The sequence below is a fragment of the Anser anser genome, assembly GCF_964211835.1.
Source record: "Anser anser genome assembly, chromosome: 8".
Classification (NCBI taxonomy): domain Eukaryota; kingdom Metazoa; phylum Chordata; class Aves; order Anseriformes; family Anatidae; genus Anser; species Anser anser.
The window spans coordinates 30,760,238-30,785,279 of NC_139728.1; the positions used below are offsets into that span (position 1 = coordinate 30,760,238).

General features: G+C 48.1%; 1 protein-coding gene across 7 annotated transcripts in view; it reads left to right on the forward strand.

Moving 5' to 3' along the window:
• Nucleotides 1-23,339, forward strand: part of PDE4B (phosphodiesterase 4B) — a 191,148-nt gene extending 167,809 nt beyond the window's left edge. For 6 of the 7 annotated variants that reach the window (XM_083845730.1, XM_083845729.1, XM_083845731.1 and 3 more), the window contains 9 exons: nt 10,923-11,016; nt 14,469-14,647; nt 15,234-15,332; nt 15,466-15,630; nt 16,046-16,145; nt 16,844-16,998; nt 17,092-17,214; nt 18,291-18,473; nt 21,279-23,339. In XM_083845730.1, coding sequence (XP_083701856.1) covers nt 10,923-11,016; nt 14,469-14,647; nt 15,234-15,332; nt 15,466-15,630; nt 16,046-16,145; nt 16,844-16,998; nt 17,092-17,214; nt 18,291-18,473; nt 21,279-21,644 — 1,464 coding nt within the window. In that variant the 3' untranslated portion in view covers nt 21,645-23,339. Of the gene's footprint in view, nt 1-576; nt 10,165-10,922; nt 11,017-14,468; nt 14,648-15,233; nt 15,333-15,465; nt 15,631-16,045; nt 16,146-16,843; nt 16,999-17,091; nt 17,215-18,290; nt 18,474-21,278 lie in introns of those variants that run through there. The other variant, XM_083845735.1, reaches the window with a different exon arrangement.
• Nucleotides 23,340-25,042: the final 1,703 nt, after the last annotated feature.

Consider the following 25,042-nt stretch of genomic DNA (forward strand, 5'->3'; position numbering starts at 1 on the left):
GCAGCGCGGGGCCGGGTGCCAGCAGGGTATGTGCCGGGCTGCACAGCGTCCACGTTCGCGCGAGCATCGGCCCCGAATCTTGTCCGCTTCGTACGTGATGTTTCCCTTGAGCGGTGCCAAGCTGTTTAGTCTTTCGGTTGCTTTGCTGTAACTTCCTTTGTTTAATATCCTTTAAAACAGCCGAGTGCCTCACAAAGAGAAGCTTGTTCGGCTGTGCAGCAGCCAGCGAGACAAAGAGACTTCCACGTCTCCTGTTTTTACAAGCCGGGATGAATCACCCAGCTCCGCACGCGGTTCCCCAGCCGCGCGCCGGTATTCCCCTCGCCCGGGGACTGGCGCTGAGGAAGCAGAGATGCGCGGCCGAGCTGCCGGGAGGGCTCACACGCGGGCCGGGAGGGCTCACACGCGGGCCGGCTGCCGTCAGCATCCCCTGGCACCGCGCTGCCCTCCCCGCCGAGGCGCTGCCCGTGTCGGGTTTGACGTCGGCGTGCTCCAGCGCCGTTAACTGTTTCCTAGTCCTCCAGCTGCAGGGCACGAGAGCATCGCTGATGCCAAGCACGGTAGGAGCCGTTTGTGGCCGAGGCTGCAGTGGTCGCTCAGGCTTTGCTTTATCGGATGGCGTCTGTTTGTGTGGAAGTGCCCTTGCTCCAGAGGAAAGGGCTCCGTGTTTCTTAAGGCAGCGCTGCACGCAGTGAGCGACCCGTTTGCTTTTAACGGGAGCGCTTGGGAGAGGTGCGCGTGAGGCTGCGGGACGAGGAGGGAGCAGCCCCGGCCCGTGAGCCCCCCAGAAGCTGCGGGGTGCTCGAGGCGGGGGAGCTGGCTCTGCCCCTGCCGTTGTGCGTCAGCTCTCAGCGCTCTCACACACGGGCCTTCGGGTCAGCTGTCTCTTTATCCTCCCTATTCCTCCCCCTCTCTCTCTGGCCTCTACAGTAAATCATTCTGGTTCTGTGAAATACGGCACAACAGCGGGGAGGAATAGCGGGCCACGCACAGGCGGATTTGACAATCTGATATTTTTGTCTTGCTAGCCCCGTGGGCTGTCAGTTTCCAGATATCTCAGTTGAGCTGATCCAAATATCAAAGGCAGCGGCGCGTTAGGAAGGTGTGCCGCTGTCTTTGTGAAGTGCCAGCACGGCGGGGGGAGCCAGGGCCGCCGTCCCAGATACCCTCCTGGAGCAAACGACTTCATTTCCAGCGGTGGCTGCTGCCCCGTCCCACCACGCTGGTGCCGTAAACGGGTCAGAAAAGCCCGTAAGAGGGCAACCCCACGACCACGCACCATGCTGCCAGTGCACGTCTGGACAGCCACCGCAGAGGTGAGGATTTGGGGCGCTGAGTTTTGCTTCAAATCCATCATCCCTGGACCCCTCCTGGGGAGCCGCTGTCCGTCAGGACACGACGGTGCCCAGGACTTCCTAGCTTATCCCTTAACATTTTCTGCTTGTGCCTGGATGTGACGGCTGTTAAAGTTCTGCATTCTCAGACTTTTACGTTATAACACATCAGGGTGGGGCTTAAATAAATAATAGCTCAAAGGCAGGTTCGAAATGAATCACGATTCGAGGGCAGGACGCGAGGGTGACTAACTGTTCGGAGCAGTGACCTCTCTGGAAGTGAAGTGAGGATACCGGAGACGCATGAAATCTCGGAGGAGCAGCACCGCTGCGGATGGAGGCGGGCAGTGAAGGATCTCAAAGCAGGATTTAACCCTCGGAGCAGTCCTAATGCTGACCCTGATGCTGTGGAGCGGGCCGATTGGCACAGCCTGACTCCAAACCCTTCGATTTTTACCCAGGTGCAGAGCGACTGCTCTCAGGGAGGCTACTGGCGATCAAAATATTTTCACTAAGTGAAACTTAATTGAAAGATGTTGTGTTATCAAAGCCAAAACATGTTGTGGAGATGTATTGGTTTGAAAGCTCATCTGTCAGAGCTCCTAGAGGGAGAGATTTCTCTGATTAAAGTCTTTGCTCTGTGTTTAAAGCAAACAAACGAGAAGCGCCTCACCTTGCTGCTATTTTAGCACAGCTGGGCAAACGCTACATAAAAATTACTCTGCAAATCATTTGCCTATCTCTCTGTGAGAAGGATTTTTCATTTGAATATATTTACATTAATTAGTGCCTTTCATATGGTTTTGATGCCTGCACTGGGCTCATTTTCATTTTGGCACCAAAAATGGGGGGAGATCCTGCCTTGTAGGGTGGCGTACGCCGTTCACCAGGCCCGCAGACGTCTGTGTCCTGCGCTTCCCGAAGCAGACTTCTGCTGATTAAAAGCTGCCAGAGTTTCGCATCCCTGCAAGCATCTTTGAGAAGTCGTTTCAGGGCACCGGGTTATTTGAATTTTCCAAAGCCTGTTCTCCTACTCAGGTAAAACCCCTGCCGGATTTGCCTAAACGAGGACTGCGGAGCCTGACTCAAATTTAAATTAAATTTAAATTGCTGCTTCATACGATTAACAAAATCCCGCTTTTAATTGCATTGCTCTCTTGTTAAACGATAAGCACGCTTCCCCCTCTCTGTTGACGAAGGCCAGGGAGGCAATCCAGGTGCTCAGCGCCCTCCTGCCCTCCGTCCCCAGGCGGTGGGCAGGACGTGGGGTGCCCCCCTGGGTGCCGGGGACCCCTCGGGTTCCAGGGACGCGCTGCCGGCTCTGCTGCTGCCTGGCACGGGCGGAGGAGCCGGGGAGGTGCTCTGGTTTGTGGGCTCTTTTTACGAAGTTGTTTGGCTTCCTTTGGCACTTGAGGCTTCGTCAGTGTGGTTTGCATGGGTGGGACTGACAAAAGATTTTGGTCTGAGATCTGCAGCCTGCTGGAGCGTTATCTGCTCTCACGGCCGCAGATGTTGTCAGCTGCATCAGGGCTTTCTTTAATCAAGTTTTTATGTCAACAAACAAACTGCTGCAGTTATTAATTTTGCTGTTGCTTCCTAGCCCCTAGCCTTCAGCTCAGGCCGGTGCTCATCGGCTCTTGCTTCCTCAATTTTCTCGTGCACTTAACGCACAACAAACATTTTTTCAGCTGGTAAAACTCTGTAAAAACGATTTTGCAGAACCAGTGTTTTCGCTTGTTCCTGCTTTTATTGACGGGCCTCCTGTTAGGCTGAAGAACAAAACGAGAGCAGGACTGACAGCCTGGTGCTAGGGCTCGCCAGGCTGGCGCCGGGCTCGGGACCTGCCCCTCGCCTGTGACCCGGTGCCGGAGCAGCCCTGTCCCCGTCCCCTGGAGCGCGTGCTGTTTTCCAGGTAAAGGGCTCCGGTGCCAAGCGTTTTTGGGGTACTGGTGAGGACATTGATACCAAATACGATTCCGTCAACGCACCAAACGTTAACCCAAAACGAGGGCTGTTGGTACAAAGAGGGTATGGAGAGCCCGGGGTACACCGGGACCTGAATTCATCGGCAGGAGATCCTGCGGGCTGCCCGGCCGGAGGAGGCTGGGAGCAGATGTGGCCCCGCAGGGCACGGCGCACATTTCTCAGCGTGCCAACAAAAACTGGGGCGGGCACACCTTGTAAACACATGACAAATTCATTTTCAGGAAAATAAGCAGGGTGGTTTCTCCGTGACCTCGCCGATCCCCCAGCATCAGGTGGAGGGGTTTTTTTCTTCTGGCTCACCATTTCCCAGCAAGTGAGTAACGTGCCCCGAGCCTGCTTTTAAATGAGGAAATTCGGAATCGCTTCTACGCAGGGCTAAATGCACAGCGCCTGCCTGGTGCAGGACCGTGTGGGGAGTTTTTCCTTTCCGGCATTTTAATTCAATTTGCATATTTCAAGTCTCATTTATCTGGAAATGAGCTGGAAACGTACCGGTGATAACACTGGTGGTTCAGGTTCCATTTCATCACTTTTTAAGTGCTGCGTTGCATAAATGCATACCACCCAAGGGAGGTTTCAGATGAAATGCTAAACTTTACGGGTAAAATCTGAATATTATGCCGTCTACATCAGATATATGTTATTGCTTTCATGAGCAGCCACATGCTGATTTATGGCAACGTGCTATTTATTTATCAACATTTACATTGTGGATTTTTAAATTATTCTAATAACACAAAGCCAACAAGTTGGTCATGATGTTTTTCCTTTAAAGTCTTCCTTTGAACGCATATATAAATCAATGCTCCTTTGATGTGAAATTGGAGATTTCATAACCGTGTGTTTACTTTTTGGTTTAAAAAATAAGCTGAAGGGAAAACAAAAAACAAAAACCAAATAGTACTTTGTATCTCATTAGAAATAGTTTCTAGCACATTAAAAACTATATTGTTTTAGGAAACAAGAACTAGAAAGAGTTGCAAAAGCATTTGATTTTTTTAATGACTGGCTGTTGACTGCAACCATTCCACTTTTCTTCAGGCACTGAAATATGTCTGAAAACCTTCTCCTGTAGTATTGATTTAATGTGAAATTAGGCTTCTTTTTTTCTTTAAACATTATATTTAAATGCGCCTTCCCGACGTCTGTTGTGCGAGTGCTTGAAGAGGAGAACTGATAGAAATTGTGGAGTAACAGGGGCAGCTGCGGGCCAGTTTGGCGATCCTTCTCGTAAGGGAGGTGACGCCGGGAAAGCACAGCCAAATGGTCGGGTCGCTCCTCCGATAAATTAAAGAACTTTAACTCTTTTGGCTTGCAAACTTTTAAAGAAAACAACAAAAGAAATACCTCGGCCCTACAAAATCAACAGGCTTCCCAAATGTGCTTTGGTGAACAGCAGAACGGTGACAAATTGCTTCTGGGTGGCGACCAGGTGCTCGGCTGCAGAGACTTTTTTTCGGCAGCCTGTTTGAGTAAGGACCAGTACGGGACAAGGTGCATCAACGCCGGGAAGAGAGGTATTTAAAACGTTTCTCCCAGCTCCTCCGGCGCTGGTGATGCGATTACTCTGATTTTTTTTAAATCTGCAGTAGCACATCTGTGTCGCATCCATTCTCTTAGCGCGACCAGAGATCCGGACAAAAGCATTACGCACTCGCCGCTTGACCTGGGAGTCGTTTGCATGCATGAGTAATTTCCCTCCTGCGTGTAAATAATTTCCGCCTTGATTCCCATCGCCGTCCCGTCCCGGGGCAGGTAGGTGTCAGCTGTTCCTCCCCAGCTCCCGGGGCCGGCCGGCCCGCCATTCCCAGGAGAGGTGCTGCTAACACGAGTGGAGTTACACGGAGATTTAATTGTGCCTCCAGAACTGAAGTGATTTACCAGGGCAATTAAACCGAGAAGGATTAAGCCCGGCTGCATTTGCGTAGAAATCAAAGGCGAAAGTTGCCCTTGTACCACAAATCCCTTTGTTCTAAGGATTTCCAAGCGCAGTGGAAGAGCGAGGGATGTAATATTTGCGTCAGAAGGGTGGGTCACCGGGAACAGAGTTTATAAACATTTTTACACGCTGGAGATCTGCAACGAGATTCCCCCATCAAAGTGCGGGGTGGGACCCCACTCTCCGTAGGTATTCCAGGCTGGAGCCCCACAGCATCTTAGCAGCTCTTTTATCTTGCAATTGCCCTCAGCTCCTGCAAATGACTCAAACTTTTTTAGGCAGCCTGTTTGAATAAGGACTCGTGGCCTCAGGGAACCTCAGCTGGTATACATTGACTTCAAAGGATTTGCATCAGCAGCAGATACATCCTCCTGTCTTTGTGCTGTCTGTAAGGCACCAGGAACACCACTGGTGCCGTGCTCCAAGGGGCAATAGGAACAGAAATGACAACGGGACTATTGCCCGAGCCGGCTTTGGGCTGGAAAGGCCAAGAACTGTGTGTACGTCTGCGTAGCTCTCTGACGAACCTTCCTGGGAAAGGAAGAGAATTATTTCTTCCCTAAAAAGCTAGAAAAGTAGGATTTGCCACACTGATGCATGAGGAGGATCTCCCGGCTTGTGGCTGGATGCTGCCCTGAACGCCCCGTGCCACACGCATGGAGAGGGAGTGCGGCCAGTGCGGCGTGCTCAGGCTCCTGGGTCTGGCACACCCCATCACAGGCAGGGCCACTTCTCTTCCTCTGCGTGAAAACGAAGGCAAGCAAGCTTTGCCTGCAGAGCTTTCGGTGGGATGGGTGAGAGGGGCTGTACCAGCTCGCCATAAGCTTGTGGGAGCTGTCGTGCACTCGGTGGCAATGCCACTGCCTTGTCACCGCGCTCCTGCTCGGTGGGCACGTCCTCGCCACAGAACCTGGTGCTGGGGCAGGTGCTCAGCCGCCCCCTGCAGCTGGAGGGGCTAACCCCATCCTGAAAATGCCCCTACCGAGGACGTGGACCGAGAGGGCGCGACGTCAGGAGTGAGGAGGGGAACCGTGAGCTGAGTTCCTGAGTGGTAATCAAGGAAATTCCCACACGCACGCAGAGTTGGAAGGCTGGAAAGAAACTGTGACTCCCTCTACCAGGGAATACATGAAAAATTAATCAAAGAATGATTCAATTTCTGGGAGGCTTAATTTGGTTCAGATGACTTCTGCAGTTACTTCAGAGCATGCGAAACAGGAAGGCTCCCCCCACTGTGATGTCTTTTTCTCACACGATCCTCCAGATGGTTTTAGACTTCTGTTACTTGATTAGGAGGTCAGGTGTGCTGCCGTGTGTGCTTGCTTATTGCAAATTTCAGGTTGGGTTTCATTTCATTCACGGGATTTGCACTCTTTTCATCAGCTCTACGTGTTGATTGCAGTGGTCGGAGTTGGGGTAGAGGGAAGGGAGCCCCAGGACAATTCCCAATTCTGCCTCTTGCTTCTTTTGCACGGGAAGCAGCCCTTGAACCCCTGCACGCAGCCGTTCATGTGCCTCTTCCGCATGCCTCAGCTCCCGTCTGTACGGCGAGGTTATCAGGGCCTCTTTCCTTTGTAAAAGGCACCGAGATGATTATTAATTATGAAAATAACAGCGCACGTGCACGTGTTGCTGATACGCGTTGCTGTAATTGCCGAGCCGAGTTCTGCAGCCACGCACGAGCTCTCTAAAGCACACAGCCTGCTCTCCCCAAAGAAGCAACACTTCTGTTTGCTTAATGGCAAAGCAGTTGGTATTTTCTCAGTGCTAGCATGCAATCTGTTTGTTTTACCCTTCGCTGTCAAATCGATTTAACGAAGGAATCGTTACCGAGGTTTGCACATGACATCACGCATTGATCTGTGCGGAGAGGGAGCAGCATGCTTTCTCCCCGCGGGTGCCGCAGGCAAATGGCAAAGCAGCTCGGAGGAAACAGCACCGCTCCAGAGCATCCTGACGTGGAGAGAAGCTAAGGAAAAACCCCCAGTCCCCCCCACCAGCAGTGAACACGTTGGGATTGCCATGCGAACCATCAGCGCGCCTTGTTCCATACCAAGATGAGTGTTTTTTTTTAAGTGTGTCGTGTTATTAAGGAAATCCTCCTTAGGTGCCCGCATCATCCAGGTGGTAAATTCCGGTAGAAGGTACAAAGCACGGGGGTACTCTCGTGCACATACCCGGCACTGTGGGTGTCTCGGCTGGGTTTGGCAATGACAGACTTTCCAGCCGTGCTGTAATACCGCCGTCTGTGTTTATAAAAGGTTGCCGATTAAAAGTCTGGAAAAGCGAGCAAGATTAAGGCTGTTGGAAGAGATGAAGGGGACAGACTTCTGGTTAAAGATCAGATATGAGGGTACAAAGGTCTTTTATCTGTCCTCATCTCTGCTGCGGATGGCTTGTGTGACCTTGCGGAGGCCGTTTAATTGCTTTGTGCCTCTGTGAAAGGTAAGAGCTACCCTTTGTACTTTATTAAGCCAGATGTGAGGTAAGGGCACTTTTTTTCAAATGTTTGCCCACCACTTGGCATTATTTGTCTGAAAGGGGCGATTGTTTGTGTAGAAACCCCAACTGATGTAACTTTACTTAAAACTTGTTTACTTGTTTGTGTGACCGTCTGATTATGGTGTTTTTCTTGTAAAGATAAAGGCCTCAATCCAGAGAAATATTTCGGCACGTGCTTCACTGTAGGTCTGTGGGAGGGTTCACGTGCTGCTGGCTGGTGCTTGTGACCCATGAAAATACGTCACTTTGAGGAACGATAGGGTCAGAGCTCTCCTCTCATCCCAGAGGCTTTCTCCCGCTCCGTTTGCACTCCTTTTGCCACTAGTTTTCTAAATTTTTCATCACTAAGGTTTCTCAGCTCTCCGCCTCTGAGCCTCGTCAGCTCGAGGGGGAGAAGGAGGTGGCTTCACAGCTCCTTTAGCTCTGGTCTTGTCACGGAGAAGGTGCTTGTCACTGGTACGCGGGGCATGGAGGCTGGGATCCGGGTCAGTGACGGTAGCTGCAAGGCTCGAGCCTGGTTTGTGTGCGAGGAGGAGATCTGGGGAGTTACAGGGCGTTAGAAGGAGCTTTTCTGTTCAGAAGGAGAGCGAGGGAAGTGTGTCATGAGCATGGACAGCACCGTGACTTGGTGTTGTCCCCCAGCTCGGCTTCCTGCTGCCCGCAGCAGCCCGGCCTGCTACGGCTGTGGCTGCAGCTGTGGAGCCCCAGTGCGGGGCCTGGGGCAGGACTCTCTGGAGCCTTCGCCCAGTGTTTCCAGCACGGTTCAAACTCCTTTATCATTATTACCGAGGTGAGCGTGTGGCCGAAACCCAAACGCCCCATCCGGCCGGTGCTGAGCAGCGGCTGGAGCATCCCTGGGCAGGGGGCTTTGGGCCCAGCGTGGCGCTCAGGGAGGGCAGCCTGCGGGCCGGGCCTTCTGCCTCTGGTGGCGAGGTCAGCGTGGAGGAGCACAGCTCGGGAGCCACGGAGCGCCCGTCTGCGAGCAGCGGGCGAGGAGTCCGCCTAGGTGCTGGCATTCGTCAGGATCGCCCCGAGGCGCTGTGGCTCCGCTTTTAAAGTCAAAGTGAGAAACGGCTCCGAAAGCAGCCGCAGCTCCGCGTGGGGCGGTGCCGGGGTTCGTGGGGCGATGCTCCTCGGGGTGCCCAGGGAGCTGCGGGCTCTGCACCTCACTGCACCCAGAGCCCTGCGGCCAGGGCTGCCCCGCAGCACGCCAGGGAGCCTCGTGACGTCGCGCCGAGCACCACTGATAGCGTTTAACCAAAGCAGCCTGAGAAAAGAAATAATTCGAGACGAAGGATTGCCCTTCTGTTTCGGGAGCCCCAGCCGGGCGGTGTGGCGTGTTGCAGGCACCAAGGTCGCCCGAAGGCAGCGCGGGCGCTTCCCCACAGGGGCGATTCCTCGCTGCGATCGCTGCCACGCACACCAAAACTCGCTTTGCTGCTGGTTTGAGGCTAGAAGGGCAGCTGCAGCTTGCTAATAAAGTGATTGTATTTTGGCTTAACGTAACAATGAAAGTAACGAGTGAATCTCCGAATTCAGGCTGTGCCTATATCCTAGCGAGAAAGAAAGAATTTATTAAAATCCTGCATTGAGACTGCAGGCTGACATGGCAGATGTAAGGTTATTGCTAGTTTAGCCTTCTTCGTTGAAAGATATTCCCTGTTGTAAAGGTGCATTTTCCTACATTGCTGCGTTTTGCCCTCTACCATGTGGGGGAAAAAAATAGCGATCCCATTGAAAATGTGAAAAATCGTGGTCTCAACAATCCATCTGAATACTTGCCTTGAAAATCCTCAGCCTCTGACATGAAGAGGATTTTTTAAAAAAGCATAACCGGAGAAGAGAGGGCTGCCTACTTTGACTTATTTAAATATGCACAGAGCTTCCTCCATTTTAATCTTCCTTATAAAAAGATGGCTGTGTTACTAAAGCTGGCAGCCCCTCAGAAACCAGCATCATTTTTTTGTCAGCCGGTTCAGCTGAGCAAGGCTAATGTGGAGTGGGGACCCCCTTCAGCCAACTAAGCAACCAGGACGATTCATAATTCATAAGTGCTCGAAGCCATCTCGCTGAATACATTTGGATTAGTTCTTGTTTCTTCGTGCAATCCCCGATTTCATTATTCTCTCCTGCTAGCAAATACACCCACGTTCAGCCCTCTGCAAAGATGCTGTGCCAAGGCTGGCTTTGTCTGGGATTAGCGACTGCCGGGCTTTTGGGGATCTCTGGGCTTGATGAATGCTGATTTTTTTTACTGACTGGGAAACCGGGGTGTCCTTGTGCTTGTGGAGCTCTCCTCTCTTGCCGGCGATTTCTGCATAAGGATCTGTGGACTGTGGTGTGGAGTTTTCCAAAATGCCTGAAGCAAACTATTTGTTATCTGTATCTTGGGGTTATATTAAGGTGGGTTAAATCCGGAAGGATCACAAATGCCTGTTTTTTGTGCTGTATTTCTAGGCTAGAACCCCTAACAGGAGAACATGCACGTTAACTGGTTATTTTTGTGTACTGTATGGCATGAGATAAACGTGTGCACGGTGCATGCAGCATACATGTATGTGAATTATTTTTCCCCTTTGGGAATTCACTTTTGTGGGATAAAATGATACTGCAATGAAAATGTGTGATTAGAAAATTAAGAGGATCGTATCTTGTATATCCGGGTGAACAAATGCTTAAATCCTATGTTTTACTGCAATGATCCAAGCAGATCTTCAGATTTATGGCATCTTTGCTCCTCTGTTATGTTTTGAGCATATGCAGTTGTATTTTGCTTGCATATTTCAAAATGGAGCAAACTTATATAATGAAACTGAGAACAAAAGAAGGTTGCAGGATGTGAAAATAAAAACCAATATGGGACTTCGATCTTTCAGGGAGATTACCTGAAACATCTTCTCATTTATGACAGTGAAAATTAATATCTGCCTTTGCAGGAAATGCATTTTGCAGTGTAGTATGCTGAAAAGAAATATCTAGTCATGGTGGTTCTGAGAAGGACCTAAATCAAACCACATGTCACTGATTCTGTTCCAAATATCTCCACAATTTTGTTTTTAACATCTTGTTTGTGAGTTGCTTGTAATAGAGTTAAAGCTGTATTAATTCAGACCAGTGTTCAGAAAAATGCCATCTTTGTGTGTGTGCTTCTCCCCTGCCAGTTCAAGAGAATGCTGAACCGCGAGCTGACACACCTCTCCGAGATGAGCCGCTCCGGCAACCAGGTGTCTGAGTACATTTCCAACACTTTCCTGGGTAAGGCGTTGCATCCCGAGCTTTCAGATGACTCAAAGATAACAATTAATGGCAGCCTAATACCCACCAGTCTATACTTGTGCCCAATTTCTGAGTGGTGCTTTGAGGCAGAGCGTTATTAAAACGTTTTGATTTTTCACTTTCAAGGTGGATATGGGGAGGAAAGCAGTATAATGTTTGAATAATGTTATCCACAGAGGAATTCCCTTTCCAAATCGAAAGATTTTTCTGTTCGGGTTGAATTAAGCTATTGTCAGCTGCATTGTGCAATATTTGATTTTTGTGTTGACCTTATGTAAAGGACAAAGTCACACAAGCCCAACTGCATGCTCTCTTTGCTCCTTCTGCCTCATAAAACTGCATTTGCCCCCTGCAGAGCCAGGGGTTCAGACAAGCAAGTCCAGCCCAGACATTTTTAATATTACTCTGTGTTCATTTGCTCATTTTGCACTGGAAGTCAAAAATATTTGTAAAAAAAAAAAAGTATTTTGCATGTCATTAGTTTTGTTGGAGCTCATATGACTACCAACATGAATTTAAGTGGTTTGAGAATTGGATCCTCTGTGCTTGCAAAATACATCTTTTACAACAAATACAGTTTGCTGAGATTTCAAACAGCTCTAGAATTTGTGATCGTTTGCTTATAAAATGAACCCTCATCCATATATGTCTGAGCTGAGTGTGTGTGGTGTGCTGGAGCTCACGGGGGACTCATGCCCTGCGGTTAAGATGGCCCAGAATGCATTCACTGTATGACACACAATTATTTCCATTAAGGGATTTTAAAGTGATTTCAATAGCCAGTTGCAACTGGAACTACCGCGTGCATTTAGGACACATCACATCATTAATAATCCATGTAAAAGTCTGTAGTTGCTTTGTGGGAATCCACTGGTCCTCTCTTATCACTCAGCTTAATCATGACATCCAGAACATGAATTAATACAGGGAATAAAAGCAAGACTGCCTCGCTGCCAGCCAGCAGGCCGCTTCTGCAGCTGGAGAGCCTGGAGCGTGCACAGCTTGCTGGGGATCATGACCACCCTGGCATTTTCAGGGAGTTTGTTGTGCATCAGCACTTCCAGTAGGCGCTCATCTCTGGAGCAGGATGCGCTGCGGCAGAAATACCCCGTGTATTCGTGATGCTGGGTATGCAAGTAATACACAGCATTCTTGTTAGCGTGGACTGAATGCAATACTAGTAAACCCCACGTACACCCAGGTTAGGGTAGTCTGCATCTCAGCAGGGGCTAAGGAGCTCGAGCCGCTGCTGCTGCTGCTGTGGCTGTATTATTCCCTGTGCTCAGGCTAGGTCAGGGAACTGCATTTCCCTTCATGTCTTGTTTATTCCTGTCCTGCTTATTCTCACATATTCCATGGTGGTGACGTACTCGCTGTTTGGTGGCAGTGTAAGGGCCACTCAGCCACTCGGCGCTGTGTTAACGCCGAGTGGTGCAAGCTCTCCGCATTGGGCCAGATCCCACCTCGATTGCTTGTGTTAGAAAGAAATGAATAAAGCTTTTAAAAGGACCTTAAAGCTCCTTTGGGAAGTCGTGCTGTAACTTTTTTATGAATTTGCTTTTTTTCATAAAACTTGGCTTAAAATTTTAATGAATGCACAAAATAACAAGAGTCTAAAGCTGAGGAAATTGAACCAAAAAGAAGGAATATGTGGGTAGAATAGAACAGACTTATCATTTAACTCCAAACAGTGTTTGTAAGATGGGGATAGCTTATAGATAACTAAAACCAGATTGAATAACTTCATTTGGTCTATTGCCTTTATTAAATGAGCTGAGGAAGACCCCAATAAAGCCATGTCCTCTGCCAGTGGGGCCAGTCCTGCTGTCATCATTTGGTCAGTCAGAGTAAGGACACCAACCTTAGGTCTGTATCGAGGCCAAAGATTAAAAATGGTGGGTTTATCCTTGGCCCAATCGTGTAAATGGGAACGAGCACAATAGCCTTTTATCACCTGCCCTTTCCTACAGCAGCGAGGGGTATTGAGGTGCCGTGGTTCCTGGCACTGCTGCAGGGACACCCTCTTGGCCAAGCGGCTTGCTCAGAAGCTCGAAGCAGTCCCCAGCCCCCTGCAAGCCTGCAGGCAGCAGCGTTAACCAAGCAGAGTCCTGCCAGCAGCAGTAGTCCTGGTGCTCTCAGCCCCCACGTTCAACATTTTGACTTCCAAAGACCGCGGGCATTGTAGAAAGGTCTTGTGTGCCTGTTGTCCCCGAGTCATGGGTGGGGACGCTGCTGCGAGCAGTGCGATGGGGTCACAAATAAGATCTGCAGAAGCAGTAACATCTCAGTGAAAGGACGAGAGCCAAAGTGGGCAGGAGCCTGTGTATAATAATGCTTAAGGCACAGGAATCCACATGTGCCCTCCGATAGGCATTGAAAGCAACGAACGTGATCTGTTAGCCAACTTTGAAGCATTATGAAAACACCAATTAAAGGTTTAAAATCAATTACCATATTTTCATAAGTGCTACTTTGTGCTGTACGTTGAATAGCAATATACACTGTGTAGCTCTATTGTCTTTCTCTGAGAATTTTGCCTATTTTGTGTTCCTCAGATTCTCCACTGCACTACTCCTCAGGCTGTTAGATACATTGAAAGGATCTTTTCCCAGAATTCACCAAGTTTGTGAAGCTCACGGTTTAATGAATTGGAGATTTCTGTTCAAGAATCTCCATTTTACACTGCCTTAGCATTAGTCATTGCTAAGGAGATTATATATAGGAAAGTCCTTCTGTTGTTCAGCAAAGGCACACAAGGGAAACACCCATTGATGTCAGCTTGACTGTTGCTGTGAATAATGGCTTCCTTCTTAATTGCAGCGTTGCAGACACACTGGTAGTTCTTATTTCAGAGATTTTTAATTAAGCTAAGGCAAAAGTAACTAATGCTTGGATGCCTAGTCCCTCCGGAGGTCCTCAGAAAGGTGCAGAGATTATAGTAGGCTATTTTAAAAGTTCACGGAAAAATGGCTAGTATGAAAGTCATGAGCCACCGTATCTCCATTTTAGTGCAGCAAATGGAGCAGTTTTGAAGGCAGCAACTAGCGTATGTGGATAGATTTTATCTATCAAACACATCTCCCCAGCCAAGTTTGTGCCCCACTGCGAACCTACTTAATGCACACTAATATTGCTATTATCTCGAAGCGTACTTGACAGCAGGGATGTACCCTGCACTTTGTTTGTTATTCTACACATTTTTAGTAGAAAGAATTGTTGTAGAGGGCAAACCTTTAATAAATAAGTGCCACCAATTTATTATTGGGTTGTTGTTTTAGGAGCAGGGAATATGGGTCCTAATATGCATCAACTGGGTAATACTTAATCATATTTAATGATCGAAGGTAAGGGTTGACTCTAAGGGGTGTGATGGGTGCTCACACTCTATTTCTGCAAATGGTGTTGATTCATTTCACCTTTATTTGTTACAGACAAGCAGAATGATGTGGAGATTCCTTCTCCCACACAGAAGGACAGAGAGAAGAAGAAAAAACAGCAGCTCATGACACAGATCAGTGGAGTGAAAAAATTAATGCATAGTTCAAGCTTAAATAATACCAGCATCTCACGATTTGGTGTGAAAACAGAAAAGGAAGACCATCTGGCCAAGGTATGACAGATCCTTACGGTTCTGGGAGAGTCAGTATGATCTCAAAGCAGGGGATGGATTGGCTGGATTGACTGCCCCTAGGTAAAATTGGAACCAGTATCCCCTAAGTGATATGGCCGCTACAGATGTTGTAATTTATGGGACCAGACCCTAACAGCATATTCCCAGGTTGACAAATTCTTTGAAAATGTCACTAAAATAATCAGAAACTGTGATGAAGGCTGAGTAGAGTAATTATCAAACACAGGAACATAAAGCAATGCTATGTGCAACAAACTGGCTACGAGGCCTTTGTCTCCATCAGGTGCCTTGCTTCTTGCTACCTGGGAACAAACATCACAAATAATTCCCCTGGTGCAGGGAAATGTGGTCTCCTTGTACAAGTGCTTTGACATCAGCACTTCACAGTCACTCTGTGTTCATGTACTTTAATAATTACGTGTGCTCATGCACTTATTTGATTACCACAATTAGGGTTGAATTCTCTGTTTAAACTTTTGGAACATTCAAAAGCCTCAGTGAAAGTGATAAATGCAGAAATGTCTTGAGAAATATTTTAATTGTTCCCTTTTTGTCTTTTCAAAAGGAACTGGAAGATCTGAATAAATGGGGTCTCAACATATTTAATGTTGCCAGGTACTCCCACAACAGGCCGCTCACCTGCATTATGTATGCTATATTTCAGGTGCGTGGTTTTCTGATCACATTTGCTATTCTTTTACGACGCTATTTGAGTTTCTAATTGCTTTCTGCTATGTTGCCTTCCACAATATGACATCCTTATTTGATACATACATCTGTACTTATTTATTATACAGGAGCGAGATCTACTAAAAACATTCAAGATCTCGTCAGACACTTTTGTAACGTACATGATGACTCTAGAAGACCACTACCATTCGGATGTAGCTTACCACAACAGCCTACATGCTGCTGATGTTGCCCAGTCCACCCATGTTCTTCTCTCCACCCCTGCACTGGATGTGAGTGACCTGGTTTGAGCAAAGTGGTCTGTGTCGGGCACTTGTCATGTTTTAACGTGGGATGTTTTGAATGGTGGATTAAAACCAGCACACTGCTTATATGAACACAGAAGAACCTTAAATTGAGTCAATCACCGATAGCGCTCAGACTTGAAAAAAAAAAAAATGCAGTGGGCTGCCTGTTCTTCTGAGGGCTCAGTTTACTACCAGGGAAGAAAACATAAAGAAATTTCAGCAGCAGCTTTATTTGTAATCTCTGTTTCATCTTAAAGGGCACATGCTGCATGTAGACCTTTCTTCTGAGTAAATGCCTTGTAATTCAGAAAGCACAATTTGTTTCTCTACATCAGCATCCCAAACTGTTGAGCAAGAAAACACAGGGACTTTTCTGACAAATTTCTGTTTTCCTTCCTAGGCTGTCTTCACTGATTTGGAAATCCTTGCTGCAATTTTTGCAGCTGCAATTCATGATGTGGATCACCCTGGTGTCTCCAATCAGTTTCTTATTAATACAAGTGAGTTTTATTTCAAGTACAATTATAACTTCATCTGCAAGCTTGGAGTACATTTTCCATTACAGCGAGGTCACAAATTATGACTTTCAGACTGTGTTGCCCTCTCAACATATTGTGCAGTAAACTAGTCCTACATTTTGAAATGGAGCAGTAATTAAAATTAAACTCCTATGAAAACAAGGGAAGCTATTGTAGTGCAATTTGCAAAGTGGCCTTGAATCTTGTGGTTATTACTTGATAAGGCATAATAAATCTTCCCATCCTGAGTGCAAATTTTATCTCTAATATAAGGCTAATAATGCTGTTGCTATTGACAACAATAAAGCCTAAATATTGTGGTTCATATTGTATTCTGCAACAGGCTAAGCATGTATTTTGATTCCAAAATATGTGTATTGTTCTTTTTTGGAAAGTGCGTTTGCAGGATTCATGCTTTCTGTTGTCAGTGGTTCTGAAGCCTGTAACTAAGTCAACCAAATACTATTTTGTTCATTAGAACTGAGCAAAGGGCTGTTTATGGTATTTACATATGTGCTTAGATTAGAAAACTGTGTGCTCTTGGCACATGTGAAACAAAAAAAGAAAACTTTCCCGATTTATTGCATATGGATAAACATTTCAGTGCCCAGTGTCAGTGTTTGCTGTTTGAAGTCACGCATTTCTCATACTGGAGTCACATATTTATGTTGCTCTGCTAGATTCTGAACTAGCCCTGATGTACAACGACGAATCCGTCTTGGAGAACCACCATCTTGCTGTGGGTTTCAAACTGCTTCAAGAAGAGCACTGTGACATCTTCCAGAACCTGACCAAGAAACAGCGTCAGACTCTCAGGAAGATGGTGATTGACATGGTATGACCTATGCTCACGCTGCTACCCTCAAACATAATACTGGCTTCTTTGTGTGGCTGCCCTTGCTGAGATTGCGTTTTCTCTTCGGTAAAGGTATTGGCAACAGATATGTCCAAGCATATGAGTCTGTTAGCTGATCTGAAGACCATGGTGGAAACCAAGAAAGTGACCAGTTCAGGAGTCCTCCTTCTGGATAACTACACAGATAGAATACAGGTAGGTCAGAGGAGGTTCCTGTAGCATTTCATGTATTTTGTTTGGTGCTGAAGAAACCATGTTCCTGTTTTTACTGTGGCTTCTCAGTAGGCTATATATAGTAAAGTTGCTGACCTAGATTTTCAGCAATCACACAAGAACTGTAGATATATTTTCTTCTGTTCTGCACCACGGAGACCAACAAGGTGGTACAGGGTGGTCTCCTGTCTTTCAGGTAGAAGGGTTTACATTTTAACACTTAGAGCATGCAACTGCAAGCATGCATGTTCTTCTGAGGTTAATCTGTAAGGCTCAGCTTTTGAGGGCTCTTGAATTTCTTTTCCACTTTCCCCCCATTTCTTTGTCTTAACAAAGAAGTATAGCCAGATTGCTATAGCATTGCAAGATTGCAAGAATTTAATTTGTAACTCCATACCTAAAGCAACTCTTAAACTGGGTTAAAATTGATGATGTACGCTCTGTTCTCTGTATAGTCTAATCCTTGGTTTACAGAAATGACAAAGCAGTACTGGTAGGGGGTTACGTAGTTGACACGTAGGACGAGGTACATCCTGATCCTCTCTCTACTTTGATGGCCAGCTTCTTAAGAACAGTCACATAGGAAAACTGACCTTACATTTTTGTTTAATACTGCTGCTGTTGAAACAGGTCACTCCATTGCTGTCTAAATCCTTGTAGCCACAGTTAGTCAGGCACATTTTTGTGTGTGTGGAAGGGATATTACTCATTTAATAAAGAAGGAGCGTTTAACCATATGAGAGCATGAAAATAAAGTTTGAATGGTGGGAAGCACCTGCATTCAAAAACAAACCTATATGATGTAATTAACATTGCCACCGCTGCACCCTCTGTAAGTACTGAGTTGTCTGAAAAACATATAGCACAGTTTACTTTTGGAGCAGACCATAGCAGCTAGTCACATATAGGGAGATATTACGATGTTAATATTTTTATGGAATGTTGCATAATCAAAGAGTCTTGTGGTTAAATGTTCTGAATTAAGCAAGCAGATACAGCTTGAAGCCGTCCTCTTTTTCCATTTGATTTTACGAGTTTTCTTATTAATATAATTGCAGGTTCTCCGAAATATGGTACATTGTGCAGACTTGAGTAATCCCACAAAGTCTCTGGAGTTGTACCGGCAGTGGACAGACAGAATCATGGAGGAGTTCTTCCAGCAGGGAGACAAAGAACGAGAAAGAGGAATGGAAATCAGTCCAATGTGTGACAAACATACAGCGTCAGTGGAAAAATCACAGGTAATTGGCCTTGAGCTGCATTTTTGTATTGCCTAAGCTTGTATTTTTAAAGCAGAGACAAAAATTCATCTGCTTTCTCTAATACAATTAGGCAAACAGCCAGCTGTTCAGAGGGTTGGTTCTGATTGACCCTGACATGCAGCTGTGCCTGAAGCTCATATAGACTCACCAGGCTGTTCAGCCTCCTTTATGTACTCCTTGGCGTCTCCTCATTTCTAAATGCATGCTTATCTTGCCTTGTTTGTGTCCCAGTTTCCAGAGTGAGCTGGTTTCCTTTTGTTCCCCAGGCTGGAAGAGTGTGATTCTGATCTCCCCAGGTCTCTTCTGTCTTCACACCCTACAGCCTCCTTCTTAGCTCTTAATTAGCACCTCCTAAACCTACTGATATTGTACCCCACATTAGAAGTTTATAGCAATGCCAGTCCCACTCAATGGCAGCGATAGAAGCGTCCCCAAGCTGAGCTCCATTTCAGGACATGGAAAAAGTCTGAATGTTGGTTGTTTTTCAGCCTTGTGTAGAACAGTTTTGCACTTTTTGATTAGGCCAGTAAAGTTGGCCTAAAAAGCCTGATGGAGTCTCTGTGTTGTGAAGTCAAAGAATAGGTATTTAAGTCACTACAAATCTTAAAAAGAATTCGGATATTTCTTTCTTTTTTTTTTTTTTTTGAGATTACCTGGCTCATTCCTAGTTCTGATTCATAGATTAGACGATATAAAGGTCAAATTTCTTCTGACCTGTGTAGCACAGGCCATAAAATTTCACCTGGCTGGTCTCTAATGAAGCCAGTAATTTATGTTTGCCTAAACTTATTCCTGTCTTCATATAATGGTGTCTTGGTTGTTGTTTTTAAATGACTTGAGCAAGCCATCATCGAGGTTTTTCAGCTTGAATAAGTAACAAAATTGACGATAATTATTTCCAAATGTCCTCTTGGGCTAAGCCAAGTGGTTTCAAAATTATTCACTCAACCGCATGGTGATTTTGTTGGAAAAATCTGTCTTATTTGTTAACCTAACAAGAAGTGAATCCTTTGGCCAGGCTTGGCCAGAAAATGCCCATGTGCTCCACATATAAGCTCCAATTATTTTTTTCGTTTCACATATGCGCTTCACAGAGGTTTCAAAATGGCATTTTTGCTATGCAAAAAGAACAGGAATTGCACGAAATGGCTGCCATCAAAATACCAACTAATGGCGGGGGGGGGGAGGAAAGTGGCATTTCCATCCTGGAGCGAAACAAAGAACCGATGGGCAGACAGTATGCAAGTATTGCAGGGCTCTGGATGTTCCCTCTTTACATCAAAATATTTTAAGACCAGCCTTCGGCCATCTGGCCAGCTATTCTGTGATATGGGATGTTTGTTTAAAGGAACAATGGCTTTGCTGCAAGGCGCCCGGTTTGTAGCCGTAGGTCCTGCAGCCCTTGAGCGTTTTGGGTGGCGGTGAAGCCATCGGCTAACCGTACAGAATTTTTTTCACTTTAAAAGTGCTCCGGAACATGTGCTGCAGGAAATTTTCATCACCTTTTTGTTTAAGCTGCCTCAACAGTACGTTACAATTGAATGTTAATGGTTCTATTGACATCCTGTTGTGTCTGAAGGAGGCATGTGTGATTTCCAAAGCAAACATCTGCACGTTGAGTCTGGCCCCTTTGAGAGCCATTTTCCTGCTGCACAGAAATGTTGTCCAGCAGAGCGAGGAGAGAAGTGACACACGCTGCCAAGACGGAAGAATTTCAATCCTCTTTATGGCCATTCAGTTTTCTCCATCCTGGACGTACGTCCTCTTAGTCAGACAATTGAAAAATGATTTAGCTCAGAACTTACGCGCCAGCGGGCGGATGGACTGGCGGACCCGGCCGCAAGCCTCACTGTTTCCACCACTGGCACGTCACTCCGCGGGAGCCAAGCAGCAGTGGTCTGTCCACGTTAGTGCAGGAGGACTTCTTGTCAGGGTCAGTTACCCTGCTTTCTGCACGCTTTCCAAAATGAAGCAAAAGGAAGGGAAATCTCTACAAGGTTCATGGAGGTGGCTGCGTTGGCAGCGCAGAGGAAACACGCTGAAGTGTTTAAAGATGCAGCACCACGAAAGAGTTCAGAACAGATACAAACTGCACACTGTAGTAAAATACATCTAAAGGTCAAACTTAAGTCCATAAAAGCAGTGACATTCAGCGTTAGGGCTGGTGCTCACCCTGAGAACACTGGCATTTTCACAACTGCCGGCCAAACGAAGCCCCTGGGGTGTGACTGCACGTTGCCATAAATACACCAACCTTGTCCGCAGTCCCCAGGAGCCCTGGGTGAGATACAGCACATTTTCTCAATTCACGGGGTGGGGACAACAACTGTCTTAAAATGTCTCTGTGCACTGGCAGTTAGTAGGTGGCATTTCTGCAGGGACCTCAGTGGGACATTCTGCCTTCAGAGCAGTAACTCGCCCTGCCTCCTGCACAGCAGCGGTTGATTCAGTGCTCAGGAAAAGACACCTACAAGGACATTCAAAATCATTCATGCAGCCAGGGATGGGAGTGGCAGCTTTATCGCTGAGTTTCCAGGTGGCTCCTGCTTTTCCTCAACCTTCCATACAAGGCTTGGTTTTGGACAAGAGGTCAACCTAGCCGCAGCTTTGGGGGTGCAGCTTTGGTAGGAGGTGATTATGTCTGTGATCAGACTGTTCTGGGACGGGGAGCTTGCTCCCAGGCAGCTATTTTGCTTGTAAAAATCATGTATTACGGTCATCTTAACTCTTTAGACACCCATCTACCTCCCTTCCCTTAACTGTGCATGTTCTCGTGTTTCTCAGGTTGGGTTCATCGACTACATCGTCCATCCGCTTTGGGAGACATGGGCTGACCTGGTGCAGCCCGACGCCCAGGACATCCTGGACACACTGGAGGACAACAGGAACTGGTACCAGAGCATGATACCTCAGAGCCCCTCTCCTCCGCTGGAGGAGCGGAGCAGGGACTGCCAGGGCCTGATGGAGAAGTTCCAGTTTGAACTGACCCTCGAGGAGGAGGATTCGGACGGACCTGAGAAGGAAGGAGACGGCATCGGCTACTTCAGCAATACAAAGACACTCTGCATGGACGACCCAGGGGAAAAAGATCCACAGAGGGAGGCGAACATAGAAATTGTGACAGAAGACACATCTCCTGTTGACACATAATGTCCTGTACCTGTGTAAGTGGATTTTAAACACTTAATGAGCATGCGAGCAGTCTCGAGGGACTCGCCTGCAGCCTGGGTCTTAGGCCTGTGTCTAACATTGGCTAAAAGTTCTCCCCAGCTACTTGAGATTGGAGTCAGGGTTGGAGATCGTGTAGTGAATGATTGCTCAGGAAATTGCCAGATGATTTACATTGTGGTTTAAGCCTTGTCAGCTAAAAGCATCGTGTTGTCCTGGAGCTGGCTTGAATCGTAACTGAACAGTAAATGACACACAACTGAGAGATTTTATACTGTTAGTTTTGGAATTTATACCAGTTAGACTGATAGAAACTACTGATTAATAACTCTACGTATAAAACCTGTCCACCTGACCACCTGTCTGCAGACCTGTGTGCCTTCTTTGTAAACACTTTCATGTCTTTTCAAGAGTCTATTAAATACACGGAGTTTAGTATAAAGAGCAACACAAAGTGTTTCAAAATTGATGGATACTTTTTTGATTCTTCCTGTTACAAGAAGCAGTCTTCCTTTTTTTCATGGGCAATACCTGTCACTTTATTGCAGTTAATCACTTTTACAGACTAAGTAGAAAGGACACCCTCTGTTTTGCATTACTGCACCTCTAGTAGCCTTCTTACTGCTCCAGACGACCCATTTAAAGTCACTTCATGCCATCGTGCACCCTCTCCGTTGGCTTGCTAGAAGTAACAGTATTTTTTCCTCAACTGGGTTTTCCTTTCGTTGTGCACAGGACAAAGGGTAGTTTGTTTTCACGGCACCGTGCAGTACCTATATCAGTAAGCGTAATAAGGCAGTGTGTGACGCGCGCTCCCCCTCGGCAGCTCCTTGGCTCAGTGGAAGTTGCACGCTCAGATGTTTGTGTTTCTCTCGCCTGTTGTTCACGTTTCCTAGGTTTAGGTCCACCGTCCTCCTCCCGCACTGCCTTGAGCTCTAACACCTCCATTACTGTTTATAACAGTGTATTTATTACGTAATGTATATACTGTAATGTTTTGTAAGTTATTAATTTATATGAATTAACATTGCCTGTCGGCGGCGATGTTAATTGTGTAGAAAACTCGGAATAAGAGTTGCCTTTTTTTCTTGTAACCTTTTGTATTGCATAAAATACAAGAACCTGAACATAGCTGAAGAGACATACGCAACCCAGGAAGGGCATTCGGGTGGCAGCCGCCCGCGGGCTTCGTCCTCGCGGCGAGCGGGGGCGAGCCGGGCCCCAGGGGAGGGGAACCGGGGGGCCGTGGGCGCCGAAAGGCTGGAAGGGGAAAAGGAAAAGGAATCCCCCCGCCAGTGGGCCGGCTTTTAAATGTCACGTTCCAATTTCTGAACAACCCAATGTGAATTTCTATGACAAAAATGTGAACTGATGTAATAATTGTGCTGTGAAACTTCTTCTGACAAAGCTTGTTAGGCATCGTGAGCGGTGTCAATCTCAGTTTGTAAAATATGTTTCAAGCTTTTGGTCCAACTTGTGACTAACTAGTTAATGAAAATAGCACAGTTGTGCATGATCAATGGGTTTGTATGTCTGTTGAACACTGCATTGTTCCAGGTGGTTATTTTATTGTTTTCAAAAATTTCACACAATGTATGTTATAGTATTATATATTGTGTTCAGATGCATTCTTAAGAGATTTTTATATGAAGTGAATAAATGAAAGCATGACCCTGCCTTCGGCTCTCCTCGGCGTTGTTTTTTGTTGTTTAAGCAGGTCAGTTTGGGCAGTACCTAACAGCGGGCACGGTACCTACGGTCGCTTTAGGCACGACAGGAAGCCGGCTGGCACGTGGTTATCGAGCAGCTCTGGGAGTAAAGGAAAAACGACCCCTCCTGTGGCCGAAATCCAACAGCCACGCACAGGGGCTTCCTGCGCTAGGGCTTATGAATGGTGACGCAGCCAGAGGGCACGGCACGGCTCTCCGGCACCCGGTGGCACCATGGCTGGGCGAGCACGGCTCTCCGGGTGCTGGTCCTGAGCCTCGGCAGGGCCGGGGCCGGTGGCCGGCCGCGGCGGTGGCGACAGGAAGGCGCTGCAGACAGGAAGGCGATGGCCGCGGCCGGCGGCGCACCAGAGGCCGTGGGCTGCTTTCATGTCCTGGCCTAACCCAAAACAACCGACTTTCCAGTAAAAACACATCCTGCCAGCGTGCGGGAGGACGGCCTGGGCAGCGCCGCGCTCCATCTGTGACGCACGGCCGGGCAGGGCCCCGGGGCCGCCCTCGCTGCGGGCGATGCACGGGGTGCCCGCGGCGCTCGGGGCCGGTCCTGCGTCGGCGCGGCGAGGTGCTCCGGCTGCCGGCGCGGCGTGGGCTCCCCGGGGCTCTCCCCAGACTTCCTGGCTCCGAAACGAAGCCACTTGAAAGCGCAGATCCCCGATGCCGCGTCTTCCTTCCCACACAGCACTTAATGGCAGCAGCAATTAACAACCAGCCTTCATCAAAGCCTCGCAGGCCCAGATGTAAGTGGGCTTCAATGGAAGCTGACCTCCGGGATGGCGAGAGGCGCGAAAGCTGAGCGCGCACGTACGCCGCCGAGCGCGGGGCCGCATCCTGCCCCGCAGCGTCCCGCAGCGGCGCCTCCGGGGTGCTTTGTGCCGCGGCTTGCCAGGATCCTAACCACTAATGAACACCTTTCTTGGCAGCGCTGGTACAAATTTCCCTGTTCCGCTGAATGTGCCCCTGCGCACGGTTTGCTCATACCCTGCTGCGGGTGCGCTCGGCGAGCCACGCGCACGGCTCTGCCCTGCAGCACCGGGAGCCGCGTGCCTGCTCCCGGGACGTGCGGAGGTGGGGAGCGGGTTGTGGGGCCGGGAATCCATCCGAGGGCAGAAAGCAACGAGCTGCGAGTGCAGGTGATCCCCCAAAACCGCAGGCACGGTGGGCGGATGAAGGGAAAACAAAGCGATCTGCCGAGGGGGCCGGGAAGAACGGGGTGCGGCGTGCTCTGCGTGGCACCCTCCCCCCCCCGGCTCTGCCCCGCTCCTGCCTTCCTGGGCTTCATTTTTTTCCTTTCCAGTGACCCATTTCTGCCCGGCAGCAGCTTTACCGTGAATATATGCAGCGTGGCGGTGCTCTGCGCTGAAATAGCAGCCTCCTTTTGCTCCTCCTCAGCAGCAGCAAGAGCCCTGCCGGCAGCTCTGCTGCTGAATAACCCAAATCCTCCCATTCTGGGGTGGGAAATCCCAGTTTAGGTGCGGGCTTGCTTGGTAGCTCACTTTCCTCGGGGGATGAGGCTGCGTGTTGGCTGTGCTTTGCTGGCCCCCAGCACCAGTGCAGTTCCTGCGGTTTCCTTCGGCACCGGGCGCACGTCCGCGCGCACGCTGTGGGTGCGGGGCCTCGGCTGCGGGTGCTGCTGGCGGCTGCTCCCCTCTCCCC